We start from the raw sequence: 22108 nt of genomic DNA, 5'->3' as shown, positions 1-22108 counted from the left end.
GAAGCATGTGCTTGGTGAGTGAGTGAGGCCAGCGGGTCTGTGTGAGTGGAGCGAATGGGGAATGCATGGTGCAATGAGTGATTGGGGGGAGGAGTGACTCCCGCCCAAGGGACCCCGGGGTCAGTGTAGAGTGAGTTAGGGGGTTCGTCAAATTTACAAAATGGAGGTCGTTTTGTTGTTGGTGGGAGTGTAGGCTCGAAACCCGTTTGGAGGGGTGCAGGAGCCCTGTTGACGGGCTGGGAGCGTGGCTGCGAAAAGTGAGTATCGCTGAGTGGGTACCCCGGGAACCAGGCGAGTCGGCCGTGGTAGGCCAAGGGCCCATGGGGGGCCGGGATAGCGTAGTGGGCACGGGTGCGCCTGCTTGGTGCGGGGGCCCGGGGCGCCATTAGCCGCGTTGGCAGTGTTGTGGGCACGGGTGACCCTCGGAAAGGGGCCTGGGAAGCCAGCCTGCCACGTGTGCGTTTCAGGGGAGGTGCCATGGGGGGCACTCCCCGGTGTTTAGGGAGCTGGTAGGCTCGGAGGCAGTGTAGTGCCCGGGGGTGCCATCGTAGGGGAATTGGCAGAGGGTCGTGCCTGCCAAGGGGAGCCACGCGTCCCAGCCATGAGACCGTGTGTGGGCACGGAGAGAAAATTGGGGGGGGCGAGGCCCGAAATTGTGAGGACACCAACACAGGCGACGGGAATCTGGGTTGTTAGAACCAATAGTTTAAGCAAGAGGCGCTTGTTGAAAGCCCCGGGGTAGTTTAACAGTTAAATGGTTAGGGTAGATAGGAAGTGTACCCCTCCGCACCATCCATCCCCTCGCTCTCGTTGTGGGCCGCTGGACCCACTTTGGTTTAGATCGCTGAAGTCTGGGGAGGCCATTCTGAGGCTTCGTTGGGCCTCGACACAGGACGCTAGCTCTCCCTTGTTCCCCTCCGGGAAGGGAACGTAGGGGTTGGGAGTAGGCTAGGTGACAGGATAGGTTAGCCGAACAAGGATAGTACAGGGGGTTAGGGGACGATTTATAGTGGGGAAGTAAAAATAAAAAAATAAGTTGGGGCGAAATTGGGGTTTGACAAATTAAGGGAGTGGGTATAGACAATGACAGGCAAAGGCGATAGGTTGGGAGGGAGACCGTAGAGTAGGTCCGAGCCCGCCTTCCGAGTGGCCAGCACCACCGCACTTCGTCCACCAACCTCCACTGAACGGCGAAGGCTGGCCAGCTTCATCGGCAACTGTTGTTTTGCTGCAAGGCCTGTGCCGGCTGGATCGTCTGCAGCTGCTGTGCTGCAAGGCTGTACCGGCCGGATCGTCTGCAGCTGTTTTCTTCGAGGCCTGTGCCGGCCAGTTCGTCTGCCGGCTGTGTTTGCCTGCAGCGGCCTTGTTCCGCAGGCTGTGTTTGCCTGATCACCTTTGCCATGCCATGCCCACTGCCCCTGTTCACCAGCCCCGTTCAATTTTTGCTTTGCCCCCCCCCCCCTGTTCATTGCCATGTGCGCCAGGATCAGAAAGCAACAGTTTGCAAGCTGCAAGAACTGCCCTGTTGGCAGCTACAACACGGGCCTGCAGTGGCGGCCCGTGCACCATGTTTGTGTCCATCCATCCATCCGTTGTGTTCATTGCGTGTGCCACTTGAGCTGGCACGGAGACTGTGTTTGTGCAGCCCATGCACCGTTGTGGTTCACTGCGTTCAGTTCAAAAGGGAAGGCCTTGGACTGCGTGTGAGCAGCCGGCCACGTTCCCTGTCACCTGCATTGTTTGAGCCAGAGACTGCATGCGAGCAGCCTGGCTCCCTGCTAACTGCTTTCTTTTTGCAGAGACCATTGATCCTGGGCCATGGTTTTGTGTAAAATTTGTAAGTTAAGGTTAAGATGTACTGTAAATATGAGTGCGCCCCCGGCATGTCTGTCCTAGCGCCGGCAATTTTATTTAAGTCGTCCGTGTGAGTGAGTTTGTTTAAGTAGTTACTCAGCCCTCAGGTTATTTATTTTGGGGACACGAATACCATGAATGTCGCACTCAGGGATCCGTAGGTAAAATGTATTAGGGGAAAACTACACATGATGGCACACGAAAATTTGACGACTCGGGACGAGTCTGTAAAAAGGGGAGGGGGTAGTGTTGTGGTTGACGAAATTCGCAAACCACCATTCAGGTCCCGTAGGTGAGATATCTCTGTAAGTATATGTGTAGTTAGGCCCAAACCCGTTGTTTAGAGGGAATAAATGTCATTCATTCGGGCTGCGACCCTTCAGGATAGCCGTTTTTCTTTTACTATCTTTATTTTGGACCAGCCGCCATTACTACCACCACAACCACCACCAACCACGTCTCAACAGCCATCACACAACAACCACCAACCGCAACGCCGCTTCACAACAACAGCCACGACCCTTGCCGTCATATCTCGCTCTCGCAACCATCGCATCACTGCCATTCCTGCGCCGCTTGTGGGCACCGATCCTGGACTCGTGCAGGGCGCGCACCGAGCAGCGGGTGCAAAAACACCAGCCTTTCCGAAGAAATCGGATCAAAAACGATTCACGCCCACTTCTGTTCCGTCCTATCAGCGAGCGTGGGGCGATTTGGCCCCACCTCCAGGTGCGTCGGAGTATAATCGCTATATGCAGATTCGCGGATCAAAAATCATTCACACCCACTTTTCCTCTGTCCAATGGGGAGCCAGCCAGAGGTGAAGGGTCGAAGGTGAAGGAGCGAAGCCCCGGGGGCTATAAAGGGCCACGTTCGCTCGCGCAGGAGTTGAGTCAGTCAAGGAGAGTTGAGAAGAGAAGAGTCAGAGAAAGCAGTTGGACGGAGCTGAGAAGAGTGGAGAGTTGGAGAGGTGGCGGCGGCGAAGGCAGTCGAGAGGGCGCTCGTGTCAGAGTCAGGGAGCTGCGGAGAGGGGAGGCCGGTAACGCGACCGAGGTCGCGGTGGAGACGCTCGTCGCAGGGTCCGAGCCAGCGAGATATCCTCATTTCCCCGAGCATCAACAACCCCCTCCTGTTTCCCCCCGCGCTGAGATAGTGTGAGAAGGGGGCCCCGTTCCCACCCCATTCCAGACACTGTCAGCGAGGCCCACGGAGTCGGGGCGCCACCGCCATTTTGCGGCTCATCACCAGACGGGTAGGCTCGACGCGGTCTCGGCCCCAGGCCCGTCTGCCCCCCTCATCGTTGAGGGTGGTCCCTTTTTCTTTTGCTTTGAGTATATGTGTTGTCGGCGCCGTCTGTGAAGTAAAACTGTATAAGTGTTGCCGTGTGCTCGGTAGTCGGTAGTAGATCTGCATTGTGTTTCTCTTTTACATTTGCTTTTTGTGCATTATTGTGGTGTTTCTCCTTTTACATTTGCTTTTGGTGTATAATTGTATATGTGTGCTTTCTGTTTGCCGCGGAATAAATGTGCTTTATGTTGAACTGTTTCTCCCGTTTCGCTTCGTCTTTTCTTTTATTGAATCTCCATCTTACTTCACGTAAAGGGTTGGTCGTGGGCTAAAACGCCCGATAATTAATCGAACCGTCGAGGTTGACGATAACACCGCTCGGTTATCCCGATAGTACGGAACGGGTCGCTTAAAGTGGCCCGTGTCCGAAGTCGACCTGCGGCGAGGTGCGATCGCCCGGTCTACCCTCCGTGTGGGTACTTAGGTAGGTCGAATTTGGCGAGCAACCCTATCCCACGCGGGGGGCCGATTGGCACGATCGTGGTGAGGCCGAAAGGCCCACCCGTGACTAGTTCCCGGCATTAGTCCGAGAGGGTCACGACGGGATTGTCCGTCCGGTGGGCGACGTGCCGCGATTCGAGTTACGTGGCCGTTCGCACGCCGGCGGGCGCGAATCCGCAACAATATGTATATATATATATATATATATCTTCTTCTTCTTCTTTCGGCTGCTCCCGTTAGGGGTCGCCACAGCGAATCATCCGTATGATCCGAATAGTGATTTGGCACATGTTTTACGCCAGATGCCCTTCCTGACGCAACCCTGGTCGCCTGTTACGACACAGGGATAGCTATATATATATATATATATATATATATATATATATATATATATATATATATATATATATATATATATATATATATATATATATATAGGCACCCCTTTATATGAACATTTCTAGAGTATTACTTTGTTCTTCCTGCAGCATGCACACGAGATTTTTTGAATGTGCCTTATTTTCTATTGTCTGGCATTTTCCACAAGCCATGGAATGTCCCTTCTTTTCTATTGTTTGGCATTTTCTATAAGATATGCAATGTCCCTTCTTTTCTGTAGTTTGCCACATGGCATATACCATATAAAGGGGTCTTTTCTATCTACGGATAATTTTTTATCAAGAATCCTCTTCAAATTTCAAGTAAATCAGATGAAAATGGACTATTTTAGAATTTCGGCTTATGTTGACCTTTTGGATTATGTTGACCTCAAAAATACTTAGTGGTTGAATTTAGTAACCTGATATGCAAATTCTGTTCAAATTTCAAGTCAATCAGATAAAAATTGAGGAATTCAGAAATGTAGCCTATATTGACCTGTTAGCTTATGTTGACCTTTATATATAGTTGGTGGTTGAATTTAGTGACCTAATATGAAAATCCTGTTCAAATTTCACGTCAATCGGATGAAAATTGGCAATTTAAAAAATTTTGGCCTGTGTTGACCTGTTGGCCTCTGTTGACCTCAAATATAGTTGGCGGTTGAATTAAGTGGCCTGATATGAAAATCCTGTTCAAATTTGACGTCAATCAGATGAAAAATGAGGATTTTAGAAAATTGACCTCTGTTAACCTTTGGCCTATGGTGACCTCAAAAGAATGATCACTATTTCACAGAGTCATGTAACATGTGGTAAAGTTTCAATTCCCTCCGCTGAACGGTTTTCGATCTTTACAAAATGCAGACACGTACGACATATGTACGTACGCTACCGATCGCTTAACCCCGCTTTTCGTTTCGCGAGTGCAGAATAATGAGTACGTACAATTGTAGATGACTTATTTGATGTCCAAATAAATTGCTCCACTAATGCATATCCAGAAACGATAGATCGTGCTGCCCTCCGGTGGAAACCAAGTGGAATTGCATGATGTTTCTGACATTTGTGGATGATGCGTGGATATTTGAATATTAGCAAGAATTAGCAAAAAAGCAAAAAACTATGGCACTTGGGGGAATTTGTTTCGAAAGCCATTACTTATACGTATTGGCCCATGTATATGCCAAGTTCCAGCTCATTTTAATGTATAGCCTTTGAGATATGAGCTATAACACATGTTGCCCAACACATGTTGGGCGGATGGATGGATGGACAGACTGACAGACACCAACATTAATTTCGAGGGTTTTCGTTTAAAAAATCTCAAGAATGCGGAAATGGATGTTGCTGAAATTTGGAACATATTACCACGATGTACAAAGAATTCACTTCTGAAATTTGCAGTCAATTTCGTCCAGTAGAAGCTGTGAAACGAATTTTCAGTCTATTGCATACAGAGAAACCGTCCCATATAAAGGGAGGGGCGCTTTGTGCCTCCCTTGATTTTGAGGGTTTTTGTTAAAAACTCAAGAATGCAGAAACGGACGTTGCTGAAATTTGGAACATATTACCTCCACGTACAAAGGATTTATGTCTGAAATTTCAAACCCTACCCGTGTTATTCTACAGCTGCAGACATTGAAACTGGTCTGGTGGCTGAGGGGGGTGTGTCGCATTGGGATTCTCATGTATGTACTACTTGTGAATTTCTGCAGCTGTGGAAGAATCTGGGTATAAGGTCTGAAACAGTAAAGGGCTTACCTTAAGTAGCTTTTCATGGTTGCTTTCGGCAGCTTTGGCTGGGAGAGCATGGAAATTAATATATTTGAGAATCCTAGCCACCTGGGGTAATTGATTTGATGAGAGTTGATTGATTATTCCCTTCAATTATGGGTGAGAGACATGAGTGGGTCTTGTTTTATATTAAGAGAGAGAGCTAGAGAAGAAGTAGGCGGAGGAATATGAGGAGAGGGAGAGAGATGGGTGAGAGGAGGAGGGATGAGAGAAAGAGAAGCAAGAGGGGGGGGGGAGAAAGGAGAGAGCGCAATGAAAGCGACTCTTGTTTGCGGAGAAGGGAATTGTAGGATGGTGCCAAGGTCAGTGGGGAGAGGGAGGGAGTTGATTGTGAAATTGGAAGAATGGTGAAGAAAAGGAAGTTGATGGGTTGTTATAAAGAGACATTGAGACACTTGTCAGAGGCAGTTGGTTTCCCTCAATAATGTTGGAGCTTTCTCTTTCAACTTCTGTTTACCTCCCTTTCGCTGTATTTCACTCCATCATTGCTGTACAGTACATGCATTTTCTACATTTAAATACCAAAGTGGACTGTTCTGGGATTTCCATCCAAAATTTTGTGGCACAAGAAATATTGCACCTTACAAACTATGCTACCAATACAATCTGTTTGAAACCCATTAATGCCGATTATTTTCAGCCCTGTGTGACGTGAATACAAAGGTAAAGGTGTTGTAAAATTGGTGCTGCTTCCCAATTTTGAATCAAACTTCTCATGTAGCTCACTTATGATAATGACAATACCTGTATGTCAAACCTTACAACCCTCACACTCCGTGAATTCAGTTTGCAAATAAAAGGCAGTTGGTATTAGTACTGTTGCTTTTCTGTTTTATTAATTGTTTTTTACACTATGTATTTAATTTGAGGTCGATGGCTATTATATTTATAAACGAATACTGTACAATCGTTTCTTGAGAAATTTCATCTTCATGTAATAATCACAGAGCAATTAAGATTGAGATAAAGGACATTTGTCCCATCATTACTGTGTTATATCCACATCACTGCACTCCCATCAACAGCAGGAAGTGCTAATTACACAGTTAAGCACAAGAAGGGAACTTTGCCAGGGTGTCAGCACACAATGGATTCTTCTTTTTGAAAGCCACTATGGGGTTTTTCCTGTCCACAAACTAGATGCTGAGAGGATAGCTGATTTTACATCACCATTAAAAAGACTGTGTACTCCAATATGCTGCACCCATTCTTATGTATCAGAAAGTTTTTACTTATGCCAAGACAATACAGGTTGATAACCAACACAGCACCTTTTCAGCTACAGTGTTGCAACAAGCATCTTGTGCATATTTCTGACTTACCACGCACGCCACATATTGTTCTTCATTGTAACGTGAAACTGTTACACGACACATTGATGATCTTCTGGTGGAAGTTTACTTACTTTGCACATGCACATAGATCTCAAGGGATATTAAGTCAAATGCACACATGCCCCATATATGTGTGGTGTTATTGTGTATGAAACAGTTGTTTCATTTGTTTTATCCATTATTTTATTTGTCATTGCTGATAGCATAAAGATACAGTACAAAGAGGAGTATCAGGTCATAATACTTAAAAAAAAAAAAAACATTATTTACCATTTATAATATATTGATTGACATTCATTGATTGTGCAATACCAATTTGTATAATATGTCAAGCAGTCTGTCAATCGAATGATAGTGTCTACTTCAATTTGGCTTGTGCTCATTTAACTTTAGCACTGTGCCACAAGAAGTGAAGTCATACACAGGAAGTGATTTTGCCCACAGGAAGCAGACTGCAGGAAGTCTGTTATCACTGATAACACAATCTACTCTCCCCTCTGCTCTCCTTGTATCTATCCTCCCACTCCAGTATCTTTTTTTCTTCCCCAACTGTTCAAAGAAACTTCTAACTTGTCCTACTTCCAAAACCTCTTCTGTTCTCTCCCTTCCTTTCATCCTTTCTACCCTTTGACTTGCATTTCCCCTTTTCTTATAGTTTTTTTCAGATCTCTCGAGTACCTTAATTACTTCTCCATACTTTCTAATTAACTTGATTATCATTATAGCCATGACTAAGCTAACCTTCCATCATTAAAGCAGATAATAAAGATTAAGTTGTAACTCTTCATTATGTATCATGATGATTATCACAAGACCTGGATGACTATCAACGTCAACTATACAACTTGCCCTTAATTGAAAAAATATTGTCATTATTCCTCTCCAAATATTCCATGTATTTATCCATCAGGCTTTAAAATGTTAGTTTAAATCGAGACACGATAGATAAAAACATGGAGAAAAACATCGTTGGTTTAATAAAAAAAAAACCCATCTCCCTTGCGCTGGACCAACCCAATCAGTCTTAAACATGGATGATCAAAAAAATACAATCGTGCTGACAAACACAACAAAAATTGACCAATTTAACATTTTGGATGAAACAATAAATTGATGTTATGGATCAAACAGACCTTGTTAGGAGGAGGAGGAGGAGGAGATTGGGACCATTCTCTATGTTGAGCGTTGGTGCTGCTTAAACAGTCTCCTTGGCTCTTGGGCACAATCCTGGACGGGTCGCCACTCCGGCACAGTATACCAGCATGCTGGCTGCTTGGCACTCATTTTGCCTACCTCAGAAGCATGACAGGCCGAGTTAACCCCACCTGGTATTAATTCAATAGCTGAGCGGGATTTGAACTCAGGACCCTAGGATCCAAAGCCTGCCACCCTAACCATTAAGCCAACACCAGGCATACCTTGTATTACGAGATGTAAATGTAGTAGATTGTTGGTGAGAAAATGAAATACTTTTCTAAGAAAAAATTTGAGCATACCTCTACTTGTGGCATGGCTACCCTGCATATACTATCCTCCTGAATAGGTATTTAGGAGCTACCAAAGCAGCCTCATCTCAGTGGATACTTTGGGTGGTTTGCCATTGTCTTCCCTGTCGTATAATGGCAAGAAACTGAAATGCATCCAGTATACCAACACACAAAGCCCTATTTGCATGAAAAACGAATATCCACTTTGTTGTTTTTATACATTGCTGTAAAGCTCATGGTGAAGATATACAATATACATGTATAATCACAGGCAGGCCAAATATATTAGCAGAAATCAGTGGACTTTAAGATGAATGGCAAGGACATTAGTCGGAAATTGACAAATATATACGAGGTATCACAATATATCCAATTTGAACCTGGGTCCCCAGCTTCATGAGCCATCAGTTCAGATGAGAACTCCAAACAGACAAGCCATATGTCACACGAAAAAGTAACTTTATCTACTAATTGTTAAAATTGATCATAAATAGGAATACTAATTCCTAAATGTTTATATGTTTATTAGAGTATGCAAATATGTAGAAATGAATAGATATCTAAACAAGAAGAGCACTCGGTAGAGCGCATACCTCTGCCACGTGATGCCTGATCAACAAGAACATATTGGATCAAATCAATTTTTGAAATATGATGCTATATATCATTTTTGTCCCAATCTTTCAATGGTGAAGATTTATTTAAATATTAAACAATTCTCAGATCCGGATCCGAATTCGGATCTTCACCAAAATTGAATCAATTTGTCCTTGTCACGCACCCAACTTGTCCAACATGTTTCATCCGAATCCGTCTATAATTTTTTGAGATATCCTGCACACAAACAAACAAACAAGATGCATGTGCCTAGCATGATACTTGCACAATCCACCCTTGCCGCCCCCCCAAAAAGTTGCCATGGATACATCAAATTGTCCATTTCACAAAGATTAAAATTGAAGATCTTAATCAAAGCTCAGGTCAATCGGATGAAAATTGACGATTTTTCAGATGACAATTGATGATTCTAGAAGTTTGACCTTGAGTTGACCTTTCACCTTCTGACCTCAAATTGTTGGTTTCCCAATTCAGTGACCCAATATGCAAATCCTGTTCAACGTTCAAGTCAATCAGATGAAAAATTATGATTTTAGAAATCAAACCTCAAGATGACCTTTGACCTCAAAATAAATTGGCCTCTCAGTTGCGACTACCTCTAGAACTTGGTAAAAATTTCATGAAGATCAGTTTAAAATTGTGACCGAGAGGTGGTGGACAGACAAACAGACAGACAAGGGTGAAAACATAACATCCTTCCACCTTTGGTGGCGGAGGTAATAAATCTGTAAATTGTTGGAGTAAATAGACTGACTGTCTTTGCCTTTATGACAAACTATTCCTATCTGTCAGGTATTCATACAAATAAGTATGGAAATAGTCAAAAAAGAAATACGCAAGTAGTTGACATTATAAACTCCGTGAATCTTTCCATTATTGTGTATCTACCATTGAAGGTTCATGAAAGAGACTTTCACGGAGTTTTTCTGTCCCAACACAAAATCCATTGCTATCTGTTCTTGTTGTGATGTCGAGCAAATGCACAGTGGATAAATAAATTAGAGTTTAAGCTATGTTGTGTGTGTAGATGTTATTACTTATTAGATATTGATACATTCTCATAATGTTTAAAAATGACACGCATGTCTGAAGGAAGCAGTTTATTTTGGAATTTTTAAATAAAAAATAGGCAAAGCCTAAAAACGAACAAAACCCATTAAAATTACTCTTTAGAACCCTTCAGAATTACCCTTGAGAATTACCCTAAATAACCCACTAAGATTACCCTTTAGAACCCCTTAAAATTACCCTTTAAAAACTTTTAGAATTACCCTTTAGAATTACCCATTAGAATTACCCTTTAAACCCTTTAGAAATATCCTTTAGAACCCTTCAGAATTATCCTTTAGAATTACCCTTAAGAACCCACTCAGATTACCCTTTAGAATAACCCTTTAAAAACCTTTAGAAATAACTTTTAGAGTCCTTTAGAAATACCCTTTAGAAATACCCTTTAGAATTACCCTTTATAACCCTTTAAATTACCCTTTAGAATTACACTTTAAAACCCATTAGAATTACCATTTGGAACCTTTTAGAATTACCCTCTAGAACCCTTTACAATTACCCTTTAAACCACCTTAAAATATCCTTTAGAACCCTAAGAATGATACTTTAAACCACCTTTAGAACCCTTTAGAACTCTGAGAATTACCCTTCAGAACCCATTAGGATAACCCTTTAGAATTACCCTTTAAAACCCATGAGAATTTCCCTTTAGAATTACCATTTAGAGTTATTTAGACATTTTAGAATTATCCTCTAGAACCCTTTAAAAGTCTTTAGACTTACCCTTTAAAACCCTTGGGAATTACCATGTAGAATTACCCTTTAGAATTACCCTTCAGAACCCTTTAGAGTTACCCTTTAAAACCCTTTAGATTTACCCTTTCAACTTTAGAGCCCACTATAATTTCCCATTAGAATTACTGGTTGGAATTACCCTTTATAGCCCACTCGAATTACCATTTCGAGCCCACGAGAATTACGGTTTAGAATTAACCTTTGGAGCCCAAATAGAATTACCATTTGGAATTACCCTTTAGATCCCACAAGAATTACCCTTTAAAATGACCCTTTAGAGCCCACGAGAATTACCCTTTAGAACCCTTTAGATTTACCCTTTAGACTTTAGATCCCACTATAATTTCCCATTAGAATTACCATTTGGAATTACCCTTTAGAGCCCACTCGAATTACCATTTCGAGCCCATGAGAATTACCCTTGAGAGATACCATTTCGAGCCCACTCGAATTACGGTTTAGAATGACCCTTTTGAGCCAAGAGAATTACCCTTTAGAATTACCCTTTATAGCCCACTCCAAGTACCCTTTAGAGCCCACGAGAATTACCCTTTAGAACACACTAGAATTACCCTTTAAAATTACCCTTTAGAGCCCACTCCAATTACCCTTTAGAGCCCACGAGAATTACCCTTTAGAGCCCACGAGAATTACCCTTTGGAATTATCCTTTAGAGCCCACTCCAAGTACCCTTTAGAGCCCACGAGAATTACCCTTTAGAATTACCCTTTAGAGCCCACTCCAATTACCCTTTAGAGCACACTAGAATTACCCTATAGAATTACCCTTTAGAGCCCACTCCAATTACCCTTTAGAACACACTCCAAGTACCCTTTAGAGCCCACGAGAATTACCCTTTAGAATTACCCTTTAGAATTACCCTTTAGAATTACCCTTTAGAATTACCCTTTAGAGCCCACTCCAAGTACCCTTTAGAGCCCACTCCAATTACCCTTTAGAATGACCCTTTCTAGCCCACTCCAAATACCCACTGGAAGCCCACTAGAGCCCACTAGAATTACGATTTTAGAGCCCATTAGAATTACCCTTAAAAATTACCTTTTGGAGCCCACGAGAATTACCCTTTAGAACCTTTTAGGATTAAACACGGTGGGGTTATAAAGGTTCTTCTTCTTCATATTTTATGGATGGACGGATGGAAGGACATACCCAAATATTGAAGCAGCTTCACCGCTTAAAAAACGATTTTATAAACGCTTTTCCATCCACCATGTAAAGACAATTCTAAGTGAATGATGTGCCGTGTGGGCACAACGTCAAAATTGTGGTGGAGACAAGGTGTAAGATCATATAATGAGAGACTACGAAAATTACCTGCCCACAGTGATGGGAAAAGTTAAAGTTGATCTTTCAATTTAAACTTTTCATGGACTTTAAAAAGGTTAATTGTGTTGCACTCTTGGTTTCACTCAGAGTTAAAGCCCCAAGCTTCCTATACCACCCACTGCGGTACTGTACAAAGGTACAAATTCAGATCAGGTCAGGTATGGGAGCATGCACCAGAGCAGCGCGTCACTGCGTCCACTTTCTGCCAGTACTCCAAGGGTCTCCATCTGGCCATCCCCCAGGTAGATGCCTGGCCCATGCCCATCTCTTTGAGATGCCAATCAATCTGCTACAACCAAGAGGCACGTGGTCGGCCCATTGGCCTCCTCCACTCACGAGGCTCCCTTGCTGAGAGAAGCTGGTGAGCAGGATCAGCATCAGGAAAACGAGCCGCATGTCCATACAGCCACAGCTGATGCTCATGGACAATGCAGGTAACAAATCTCATTTGAGTCTCTCTCAGCAAACGCTCGTTGGACACAAAATCCGACCAGAGATAGCCAAGGATTCTCCGAAGAGACCTGGAACCAAAGGAATTAAGTCTCAGATCCCTGGTGAGACTCCAAGTCTCACATCCGTCGAGCAAGACTGGAAGCACCAAGGACCTGAAGGACCTGAACTTTAGTCAGGTGAGCTAATGCGATCGAGCAGTGTCCATAGGTGAGTCAGTTAGTTAGACCGTAAACACTTCAGTCATTATCGCTTGAACCAAACACATGATTTTGATGAAACTGGGCCACAAGCTTCATATCTGTTGCTTAACAAAGGTGTATTGACCGCATCAAAATCTGCGCTCATTAACGGGGTAGGTTTTGACCCCCAAAATAGGTATTTGCTCTCTTCTCCGAATTTCACACAGAATTTCAATGAAACTTGACCACAACCTTCATCACCCTTGATGTACCAAAGTTTGTTCACGGCATTAAAAAATTCAGGGTCTCAGGGGGTCTGGCGGGGGTTTGAGTGACTGTTCCTCCTGATCTAGGTGAGTTTCAGCACAGGCGGTCCTAATTTTTTTCCACTACTTGTGTATATCTATTGAAATATCAGGCCCCGTTACTGTAGTAATGAACAAGTGCCACACCAGCTTTGTTGCTGCATGCATCGTGACCAACAAGAAATGCCTGTCACACATTTAACCTGTCTTTGGTTCATAAAACAATTCTGGGGTAGTCAGGAATAATTAAAATTTTGAAAAGGCTCTTCTGGCTAAACCTATTAGGAATTTGCTTAGAAAAGCTACAGCCCGCTACTTCCCAGTAGGATTGTACTGCAGCCAATACCAGGAATATAATTTCATTCTCAATTTTATAGACCAGTACACCCCGGAGAGGAAACCTCCACAGACATGTGTTTCTGGTTGATCGGCCCTCATCAGTGTGGAGCAGAAGCTCCTCCCTGGAATGAAATTTATGCACATGACGTTAGTCATGTTGCAAATCGGGTCAGTGTTGCTGCTTTCATTTGAGTTGTAATTCCTGACTGCAACCCCACTTCCGGACTGGTGATCAGCTGGGCAGAGGCAATGTGTTCGTTTGGCACACGACACTTCTTGCTGACAGATCATACAGCATTTGCTGCTATGGGACTTGATCTCTGCATTGCTGCCTCGTCCAGTTAAGAGGGGTTTGGATTTTATTTAACCAAGCTTAGAATGGTCACAAATAAACGATTTGGCAGGATCTCATTCTGCTGAGCCCATAATGAGGGCAAAATCTGGAATGGTAGCTCTGCCTTCTTCTACCATAAATCTCATCTGGAACCGACGACTAAAAATTTTTAATGTAATTCTTCACCATTGAGAGATAGGGTCAAAAACGATGTATAGCACGATGTATCAAAAATTTATTGGGCCGAGCTGTTAGTTCTCGTGGATCCAGCATTGCATGGTGGAGCTATGCGCTCTTCAGAGTGCCATTATAGTTCTAGACCATCTTCTGTTCATAATTTTGGTGGCGCTAATCAAGTCCTTGTAAAATTATCATAAAATGTCCACTTCATGATTGATTCTCACAATGTATTTCAATTGTGAAATGATTACATGCTGAGAATAGAATGGACTATGGTTTGGGTAGAATATGGTATTTTGCCAAAAAAAGGTTCGCTCTCACGAGTCCAGAGTATGTCGGTTCCAATGGTTTTGCAAAATATCCAGCGCCCTCTGTCTGGCATTGGCTAACATTGGAAAGAGAAAACCAAACTTCACTTTCTTTGATTTTTTTTTTCTTCTTCTACATCTTCATGTTTGTAGCGTCTTCTTGTTATACTGACTCTTCTTTTCAAATTAATCTGATTATCTCAGCTCACGTTTGGTTAATGTGATTATTTGCCACATTTTTTGACTCGACTCCCCCACCCCCTTTACTCCCCAATTCCACTTTAGGCAGAGGGTGAAGATAATCTAAAGAAGGTACAACTGATGGAGCTGGCGATTTTGAACGGCACTTATCGAGACAGTCATGTTCGCACACGTGAGATACAGCATCTGGTTTCCATTATATTATTTATAATCGATTCCATTGTAATCAATCTGCCTGTTTCTTTGTAGTTCATCTTCATATATGTGGTGCTGATGCATATACAGTGCCTATAAATAGTTTACACCCCCTTTCAAAATTTCCAACTTTTCTTGCTTTATAGCCTGGAATTAAATTGCATTAAATCAGACTTTTTCCACCTTTATTTACACATCATAATCCACAACTTCCAAAGTAAAACAAATTCTACAAATTTTAGAAAATTAATTAAAAATACAAAACTGGAATATCTTGGTTGGATAAATGTCCACCGCCCTGAGTTAATACTTGGTGGAAGCACCTTTGACAGCAATTACAGCTGTCAGTCTGTTTGGATAGGTCTCTACCAATTTTGCACACCTTCATTGGACAATATTTGCCCATTCTTCTATACAGAACTGGTCAAGCTCAGTCAAGTTGCACAGTGAGGCCTAAGTTACATTTGCTCTACGGCGAGGATACGGCGGCCGTACGCCCTCTGAATTGACAGAAACGTGCGGCGGCCGCAGAGTTTCTGCGGTGGCCTCAGGGTGGCCCTATGCCGTTTGGCTATATTTTACAGGCCGTAAGGTCGCCGTGGAATTATAACGCGGAGTTATAACTTTTTTCATTTCTACGTTCGCCGTAGCAATTCGACAAGCCGAAACAAAATAAATGGTTAAAAAAAAATTAACCCATTCGTCACCTTCCGTCTGGCCACACGTTCGCCTTAGGGCCCCCTGCGGTCCCCCTGCGGTCGCCTTGCGGCTCCCTTGCATCTGCCTTGAAAATTCTATGGCCGCCGCAGGAACGCCCTGAGGTCACCGTGCGACATCAAATCAAAGACCGTACGGCAACGTTTTCGGTCTCCACAATTTATAAATATGCCGTGCGGCTCCCCGAAAAATAAAAACATATGTGAGTGCTACATTGTGTGACCGTGGAAATACTGTGGCCGCCGTATAATGGCTAATGGCTGTAGATTTTGGAGATCCCACGGCCACCGTGGCAAATGTGACTTAGGCCTAAATACGCCGTGCGGCTCCCCGAAAAATAAAAACATGTGACTGCTACATTGTGTGACCGTGGAAATACTGCGGCCGCTGTATATTTGCTAGTGGCCGTAGATTTTGGAGACCCCACGGCCGCCGTGGCAAATGTGACCTAGGCCTGAGCATTGATGGACAAAAATGTTCAAGTCATGCTACAGATTTTCGATTGGATTTATGTCAAGGCTCTGACTGGGCCATTCAAGGACATTTATCTTTTTGTTTGCTTGCCACTCCAGTGTAGTTTTGGCAGTGTTTTTCGGGTCGTTGTCATGCTAAAAGGTGAACTTCCGTCCCAGCTTCAGCTTTCTTGCAGAGGGCAGCAGGTTTTCCTCGAGGATTTTTCTGTATTTTGCTCCATCCATTTCCCTTCTATCCTGACAAGTGTCCCAATCTCTGCTGATGAGAAACATCCCCATAACATGATGCTGCCATCACTATGCGTCACAGTAGGGATGGTGTTCTTTGGGTGATGTGCTGTGTTTGGTTTGTGCCAAACATAACCTTTTGCCTTAAGACCAAAAACTTCCATCTTGGTTTCATCATACCAGAAAACTTTTTGCCACATGGCTTCAGAATCTCCGGAGTGTTTTTTTGCTTTCCTCAAACGGGACTCAAGGTGGGCTTTTTTGAGTAATGGCTTCCTTCTTGCCACCCTATCATACAAGCCAGACTTGTGGAGTGCTAGGGATGTTGTTGTCATATGCACACAGTGACCAGTCTTTGCCATCAAGGCATATAGCTTTTTCAAAATTGCCATTGGCCTCTTGGTGGCCTCTCTGATCAGTCTCGTCCTTACTTAGTCATACAGTTTAGAGGGACGGCCCGATCTAGGCATGGTTGTGGTGGTACCATACACCTTCCACTTCTTAATGATTGTCTTGACTGTGCTCCAAGGGATATTTAAGGCCTTTGAAATATTTTTTACAACTATCCCCTGATCCGTGCCTTTCCACAACTTTATTCCGGAGGTCCTTTGAAAACTCCTTGGTTCTCATGGTTGAGTCTTTGCTGTGAAATGCACCACTCAGCAGAGGAAACTTTCAGGAACAGCTGATTTTATTTTATAACAATCAGAATTACTTCAATTTAACACAGGTGGAGGCCAATTAACTTGTGTGACTTTGAAGGTGATTGGTGACACCTGAGTGAATTTATAATTGCTATTTCAACTTTAAGGGGGGGTGGAGACTTGTCCAACTAAGATATTCTAGTTTTGTATATTTAATTAATTTTCTAAAATTTGTATAATTTGTTTTCCCTTGGAAGTTGTGGGTTATGATGTGTAAATAAAGGTGGAAAAAGTCTGATTTAATGCAATTTAATTCCAGGCTATAAAGCAAGAGAAGTTGAAAATTTTGAAAGGGGGCGTAGACTTTATAAAGACAGTGCATCATCAGATTGAACATTTTGGAAATGGCCTTGTCCTTGATTGTATGCTTGCAACAAATGGTCATGTCTAAAAATCTACAAAAGAGTATTTTTCTTTTTGAGTGAGCTTACTCGTCTGTTTTATGATTCAGTGTGAAATGGAAACTTATGAAATCATTTCAACAAGACGACTTTTAATTGACTGTTAAATTGTTGAAAAAATTTAATAATAAAATGCTTTTTAGAAGTTTCTTTGCTTGTATTATTATGTATATAACCATTCTTTCAGGTTTTTTTATGGATAATATAATCGCATTTTTTCAGTGTTTCTCACGGCAGTAATGATGGAATCCTTACTATAATTCATGGACCGGTGTTTGTTTGGGTGTTTGTTGTTCAACTCATCCTCCAGTGCTGGGCCGATTACATCCAGACTTGTTACATAGGATAAGCATGACACCAATTAACGTACAGGGTTTTTATCTTTGCCGGTGGTCTTGGGGGAAAAGGGGGGGGGGGCGGACAACACAAATTCCCTATGTAACTGTGTATCGTGTAGCGCCCTATGTAAATGTGTATCATAAGTCAGGTCAGGTTCGATCTGTGACCTGCTACAGGTACCATGTAAACCTGTACTAACCTGTTCCATGGTCGGGTTGTCGGCGACTAAACCGTCTCCCCCACCAAGTTTTCTGGTGAGGAGGGTGTTTGGATATGTACACCCAGCAGGATTAAAAACAAAACCTGTCAAAGGGCAGAGGAGCTCCTTGTGAGCCAACGACCATCCATATCTAGTGCCCAACTGTGTCTGCGGACGTCCTCCTGCAGTTGGGTCACTTCTTATTAGGAGGTTGGTGGCAGGATTTGCACTCCGGCCACCGTAAAACCCTTCATTCCGCAAAACGCAAAAACGCAAAAAAAATCTGAAAACCCACTCCGTGGGAGTACCTCCTGCGCAGCTTCCCTTCGCAGGGCAGCTCACCAGATGACGGGATTGGGGCAAAGCCTTCGGGACCCCCAATCTTTGATGATAGGAGGGAAACCATGGGGTAACATCCCTGGGTCAGATTGCGGGAGAGTGTGTCGGAGTGGTGCTGAGGTGTCGTCCACCAGACGGCGGTCTCCTTGGGTTAACCTGAGGCGGTCCCTTCTGGTGGGTGCCTGGAATGTCCTATCCCTAAGAGAGGATGATCACCTGTCTCTGTTATCATCTGAGCTCAAGCGTTTGGACATCGGGATTGCAGCTCTCTCTGAGGTTCGGAGACCGAATTGCGGCGAGATAATGGTGGGTGGTTACACCTACTATTGGTCTGGTCGCTCTGATGGTTACCATACCCAAGGAGTTGCTGCAGCTGTGTCCAATAAGCTGACCCCAATGATAATTGAGGTAACACCGGTCAACGAGCGTATTATGAGATTAAGGATTCGTCACTCCTTCGGTGTCATTTCCCTGGTCTCTGTTTATGCTCCGACTGAGGCGAGTGATCTCACCGTGAAGGACACATTCTACGCCACGCTCGAGTCTGTGGTTGATCAGTGCCCCAGACGAGATACACTTCTAGTCTTGGGGGATTTCAATGCATCGACTGGAACTGATAGGGATGGTTATGAGGTGTGTGTTGGTCCCCATGGGTCAGGAACTATGAACCAGAATAGCACTAAGTTCCTTGACTTTGCAAGAAGTCATGGACTTAGGGTGGCTGGTTCATGGTTTCAGCGCCCACAAGCTCATCGCTGGACTTGGTATTCCAACGCTGGCGGTGTGGCAAAGGAGATTGACCATGTCCTCATTGATGGTCGTTGGAGGATGATCCAGAACTGCAGGGTCTACCGGAGTGCTCAGTTCCTCAATACTGACCACAGGCTTGTTGTAGCAACTCTAAAGCCGCACCTTAAATCCTGGAGAATGGTACCATCCCAGCCGAGGCTGGATGTTGCCAAGCTCAGGGATGAGAGAGTAGCTGAGGAGTTTGCGAACAGGCTGAGTGGACATTTGGGGGGTCTGGGTGCTTTGGGGGGTCCTGAAGAGTTGTGGAGCGCCTTCAAGACCACCGTCCTTGATGTTGCCGGTGGATGCCTTGGAGCTCACCGCAGGGCAAAGAAGAATTTTGTCTCTCAAGGGACACTGGATACCATTGACCAGAGTTGCAGGGCCAGGCTGAATGGCAGAGCTGAGCTGTTCAGGGAGCTGAGGCGTAAAACTGTACGTGCACTGAGGGTGGACAAGGAGGCCTATGTGCGAGGAATCTGTGAGGGGGTAGAGCATCACCTGTGGACAGGTGATTCTCGTCCCGCTTACAGGGGAATTCGCGCATTACGTTCATCTAAGCCCATCCCTCGGAGCACTGCAGTTAGAGCAGAGGGTGGTGAGCTCTTGACAGAGGAGTCTGAAGTGAAGGCCCGCTGGGCCGGTTACTTTGAGCGGTTGTACCAGGCTGATCCCCCAGCTGTCGAGTTGGACGTCAAGGGTGTTACACTCCCTGTTGCTGACCCTCGAATCAACTGTGGTCCACCTTCGCTTGTGGAAACACGGGCTGCGGTGAACCAGTTGAAACGGGGCAAAGCTCCAGGGATCTGTGGTATCCATGCCGAACTTCTCAAGGCTGGTGGAAATGCTTCACTCGTGTCGTTGCATGCAGTTTTGTGCTCTGCCTGGAAAACAGGCATCATCCCAACTGACTGGAAGAGGGGCCTTGTTGTCCCTCTCTGGAAAGGGAAGGGTGATCGCCAAGACTGCAACAATTACCGAGGAGTGACGCTGCTCTCAGTGCCGGGCAAGGTCTTTGCTCGGATAATTCTTGATAGGGTTCGCCACCATCTGCTTGAGCACCAGCGTCCAGAGCAGTCAGGCTTTACACCAAAGAGGTCAACGATTGACCGTATCCTTGCACTTCGTGTCCTCACCGAACGCAGACGAGAGTTTCGGCAGGGGCTGCTCGCAGCCTATGTTGATCTCTGTAAAGCGTTCGATTCAGTGAATCGGGATGTCCTCTGGAGGATTCTTGGTCTTCGTGGGGTGCCACCAAAACTGATCGATCTGATGTCTGAACTCTACTCTGGTACTGAGAGTGCTGTGAAGTGTGGTGGTACCATCTCTGACTTATTTCCAGTTGTTACTGGAGTTCGTCAGGGATGTGTACTTGTCCCCACACTTTTCAGCACTTGTATGGACTGGATTTAGGGAGGATGTCGGAGAGATCAAGTTGCGGTGCATCGTTTGGGAATGTCAAGATCTCGGACCTTGATTTTGCAGATGATGCAGTCATCTTTGCGGAGACTTTAGACATCCTCTTGGGGGCCCTCGAGGTGCTGAATGAGGAGTCGGAGCCGTTGGAATTACGGGTTTCTTGGGTCAAAACTAAGATCCAGGCTTTCGGTGACATCTTGGATGCTGCTGTCCTGTCTGTGTTTGTTTGTGGTGAGGATGTTGAGGTCGTGGAGAGATTCACTTACCTTGGCAGTGATATTCATGTCTCTGCTGGCTGCGAGTCAGAGGTCAATAGACGTTTGGGTTTGGCCTGGGGAGTCATTGATTCACTGGATCATGGGGTGTGGCGCTGCCGGTATTTGTGCGGGTGGACGAAAGTCCGAGTCTTCAGGTCCTTGGTACTTCCAGTCTTGCTCTATGGGTGCGAGACTTGGACTCTGACCAAGGATCTGAGACGGAGACTTAATTCCTTTGGTACCAGGTCTCTTCGGAGAATCCTTGGCTATCACTGGTCGGATTTTGTGTCCAATGAGCGGTTGCTGAGAGAGACTCGGATGAGATTTGTTACCTGCATAGTCCGTGAGCGTCAGTTGCGGCTGTATGGACATGTGGCTCGTTTTCCTGATGCTGATCCTGCTCACCAGATTCTCTCAGCGAGGGAGTCTCATGAGTGGAGGAGGCCAGTGGGCCGACCATGTGCCTCATGGTTGCAACAGGTTGACCATCATCTCAAGGAGATGGGGATGGGCCTGGCATCTGCCTGGGGGATGGCCAGACGGAGACCCCTGGAGTACCGGCGGAAAGTGGACGCAGCGACGCGCTGTTCTGGCACATGCTCCCATACCTGACCTGACCTAGCGCCGCCTCCAGGTGGGGGAAGGTATTACAAGTTTGAACCATTTACAGTCCAGTATTCCTGTCCCCACATTTTCCAGTGCAGTTTGGTGTTTTGAATTATAAACAATAGGTGGGTTTTTTTATTCATGCATGTAACCCTGTTTATTTGTTATTTATTCTCGGGAGCGATTGAGGCAGCTGTCAGTTGCCGACACGCCACCCAAATAAAGGTATGTGTCCGAAGAACGTGTTGGATGCTTGGAACAAGATCGCCCGTAGGGCGGGTACTCGGCTAATTCAGTAAAATAGGGATCCTGGTGAGGTTGCGATAGAACAGAGATATAGCACACCTTTATAAATCTGTCTCGTCTGAGTTTGATTAACGACCTGACTATAAACTGTCGGGTTGGGTGTTTTACAGGTAGGGCGTTGCATCACAAAATGCAACATCCCTCTGGTAGACATTAAGCTGGGTGTCCCATCTGCTAGTGTTAGTTGATGGACATTAAAGATCCCATGGTTTCTTTGATGAAGAATAGTTGAGTTATTGCTGGCACCATAAATCGAATTCCAAATTCCTGCCCAAGTGGGCTCCAGTTGAACATCAGACCGCTTCATGAAAGAATTGCTCCAAAAACTTTCTCCGGCCAACCCCACGGAGAGGTGGGAATATTTTTGGCCCTGAAAGTGGTGGTAGTAGTAGTAGTCGGAGTAATAGTAGTTCCAGATCCAACATGGATTCA

The 22108-nt window shown here is 44.7% G+C and overlaps 1 protein-coding gene across 4 annotated transcripts in view; it reads left to right on the top strand.

Moving 5' to 3' along the window:
- QKI (QKI, KH domain containing RNA binding) overlaps nt 1-22108 on the top strand; it is an 81615-nt gene that overhangs the window by 39151 nt on the left and 20356 nt on the right. For all 4 annotated transcript variants that reach the window (XM_085850378.1, XM_085850377.1, XM_085850376.1 and 1 more), the window contains exon 4: nt 14789-14876. In XM_085850378.1, coding sequence (XP_085706504.1) covers nt 14789-14876 — 88 coding nt within the window. The remainder of the gene's footprint in view (nt 1-14788; nt 14877-22108) is intronic.

The sequence above is a fragment of the Eptatretus burgeri genome, chromosome 12 (assembly GCF_056783735.1).
Source record: "Eptatretus burgeri isolate ZD-2024b chromosome 12, Ebu_testis_v1, whole genome shotgun sequence".
NCBI classification, from domain to species: domain Eukaryota; kingdom Metazoa; phylum Chordata; class Myxini; order Myxiniformes; family Myxinidae; genus Eptatretus; species Eptatretus burgeri.
This window is presented reverse-complemented; position numbering and strand designations above follow the sequence as displayed.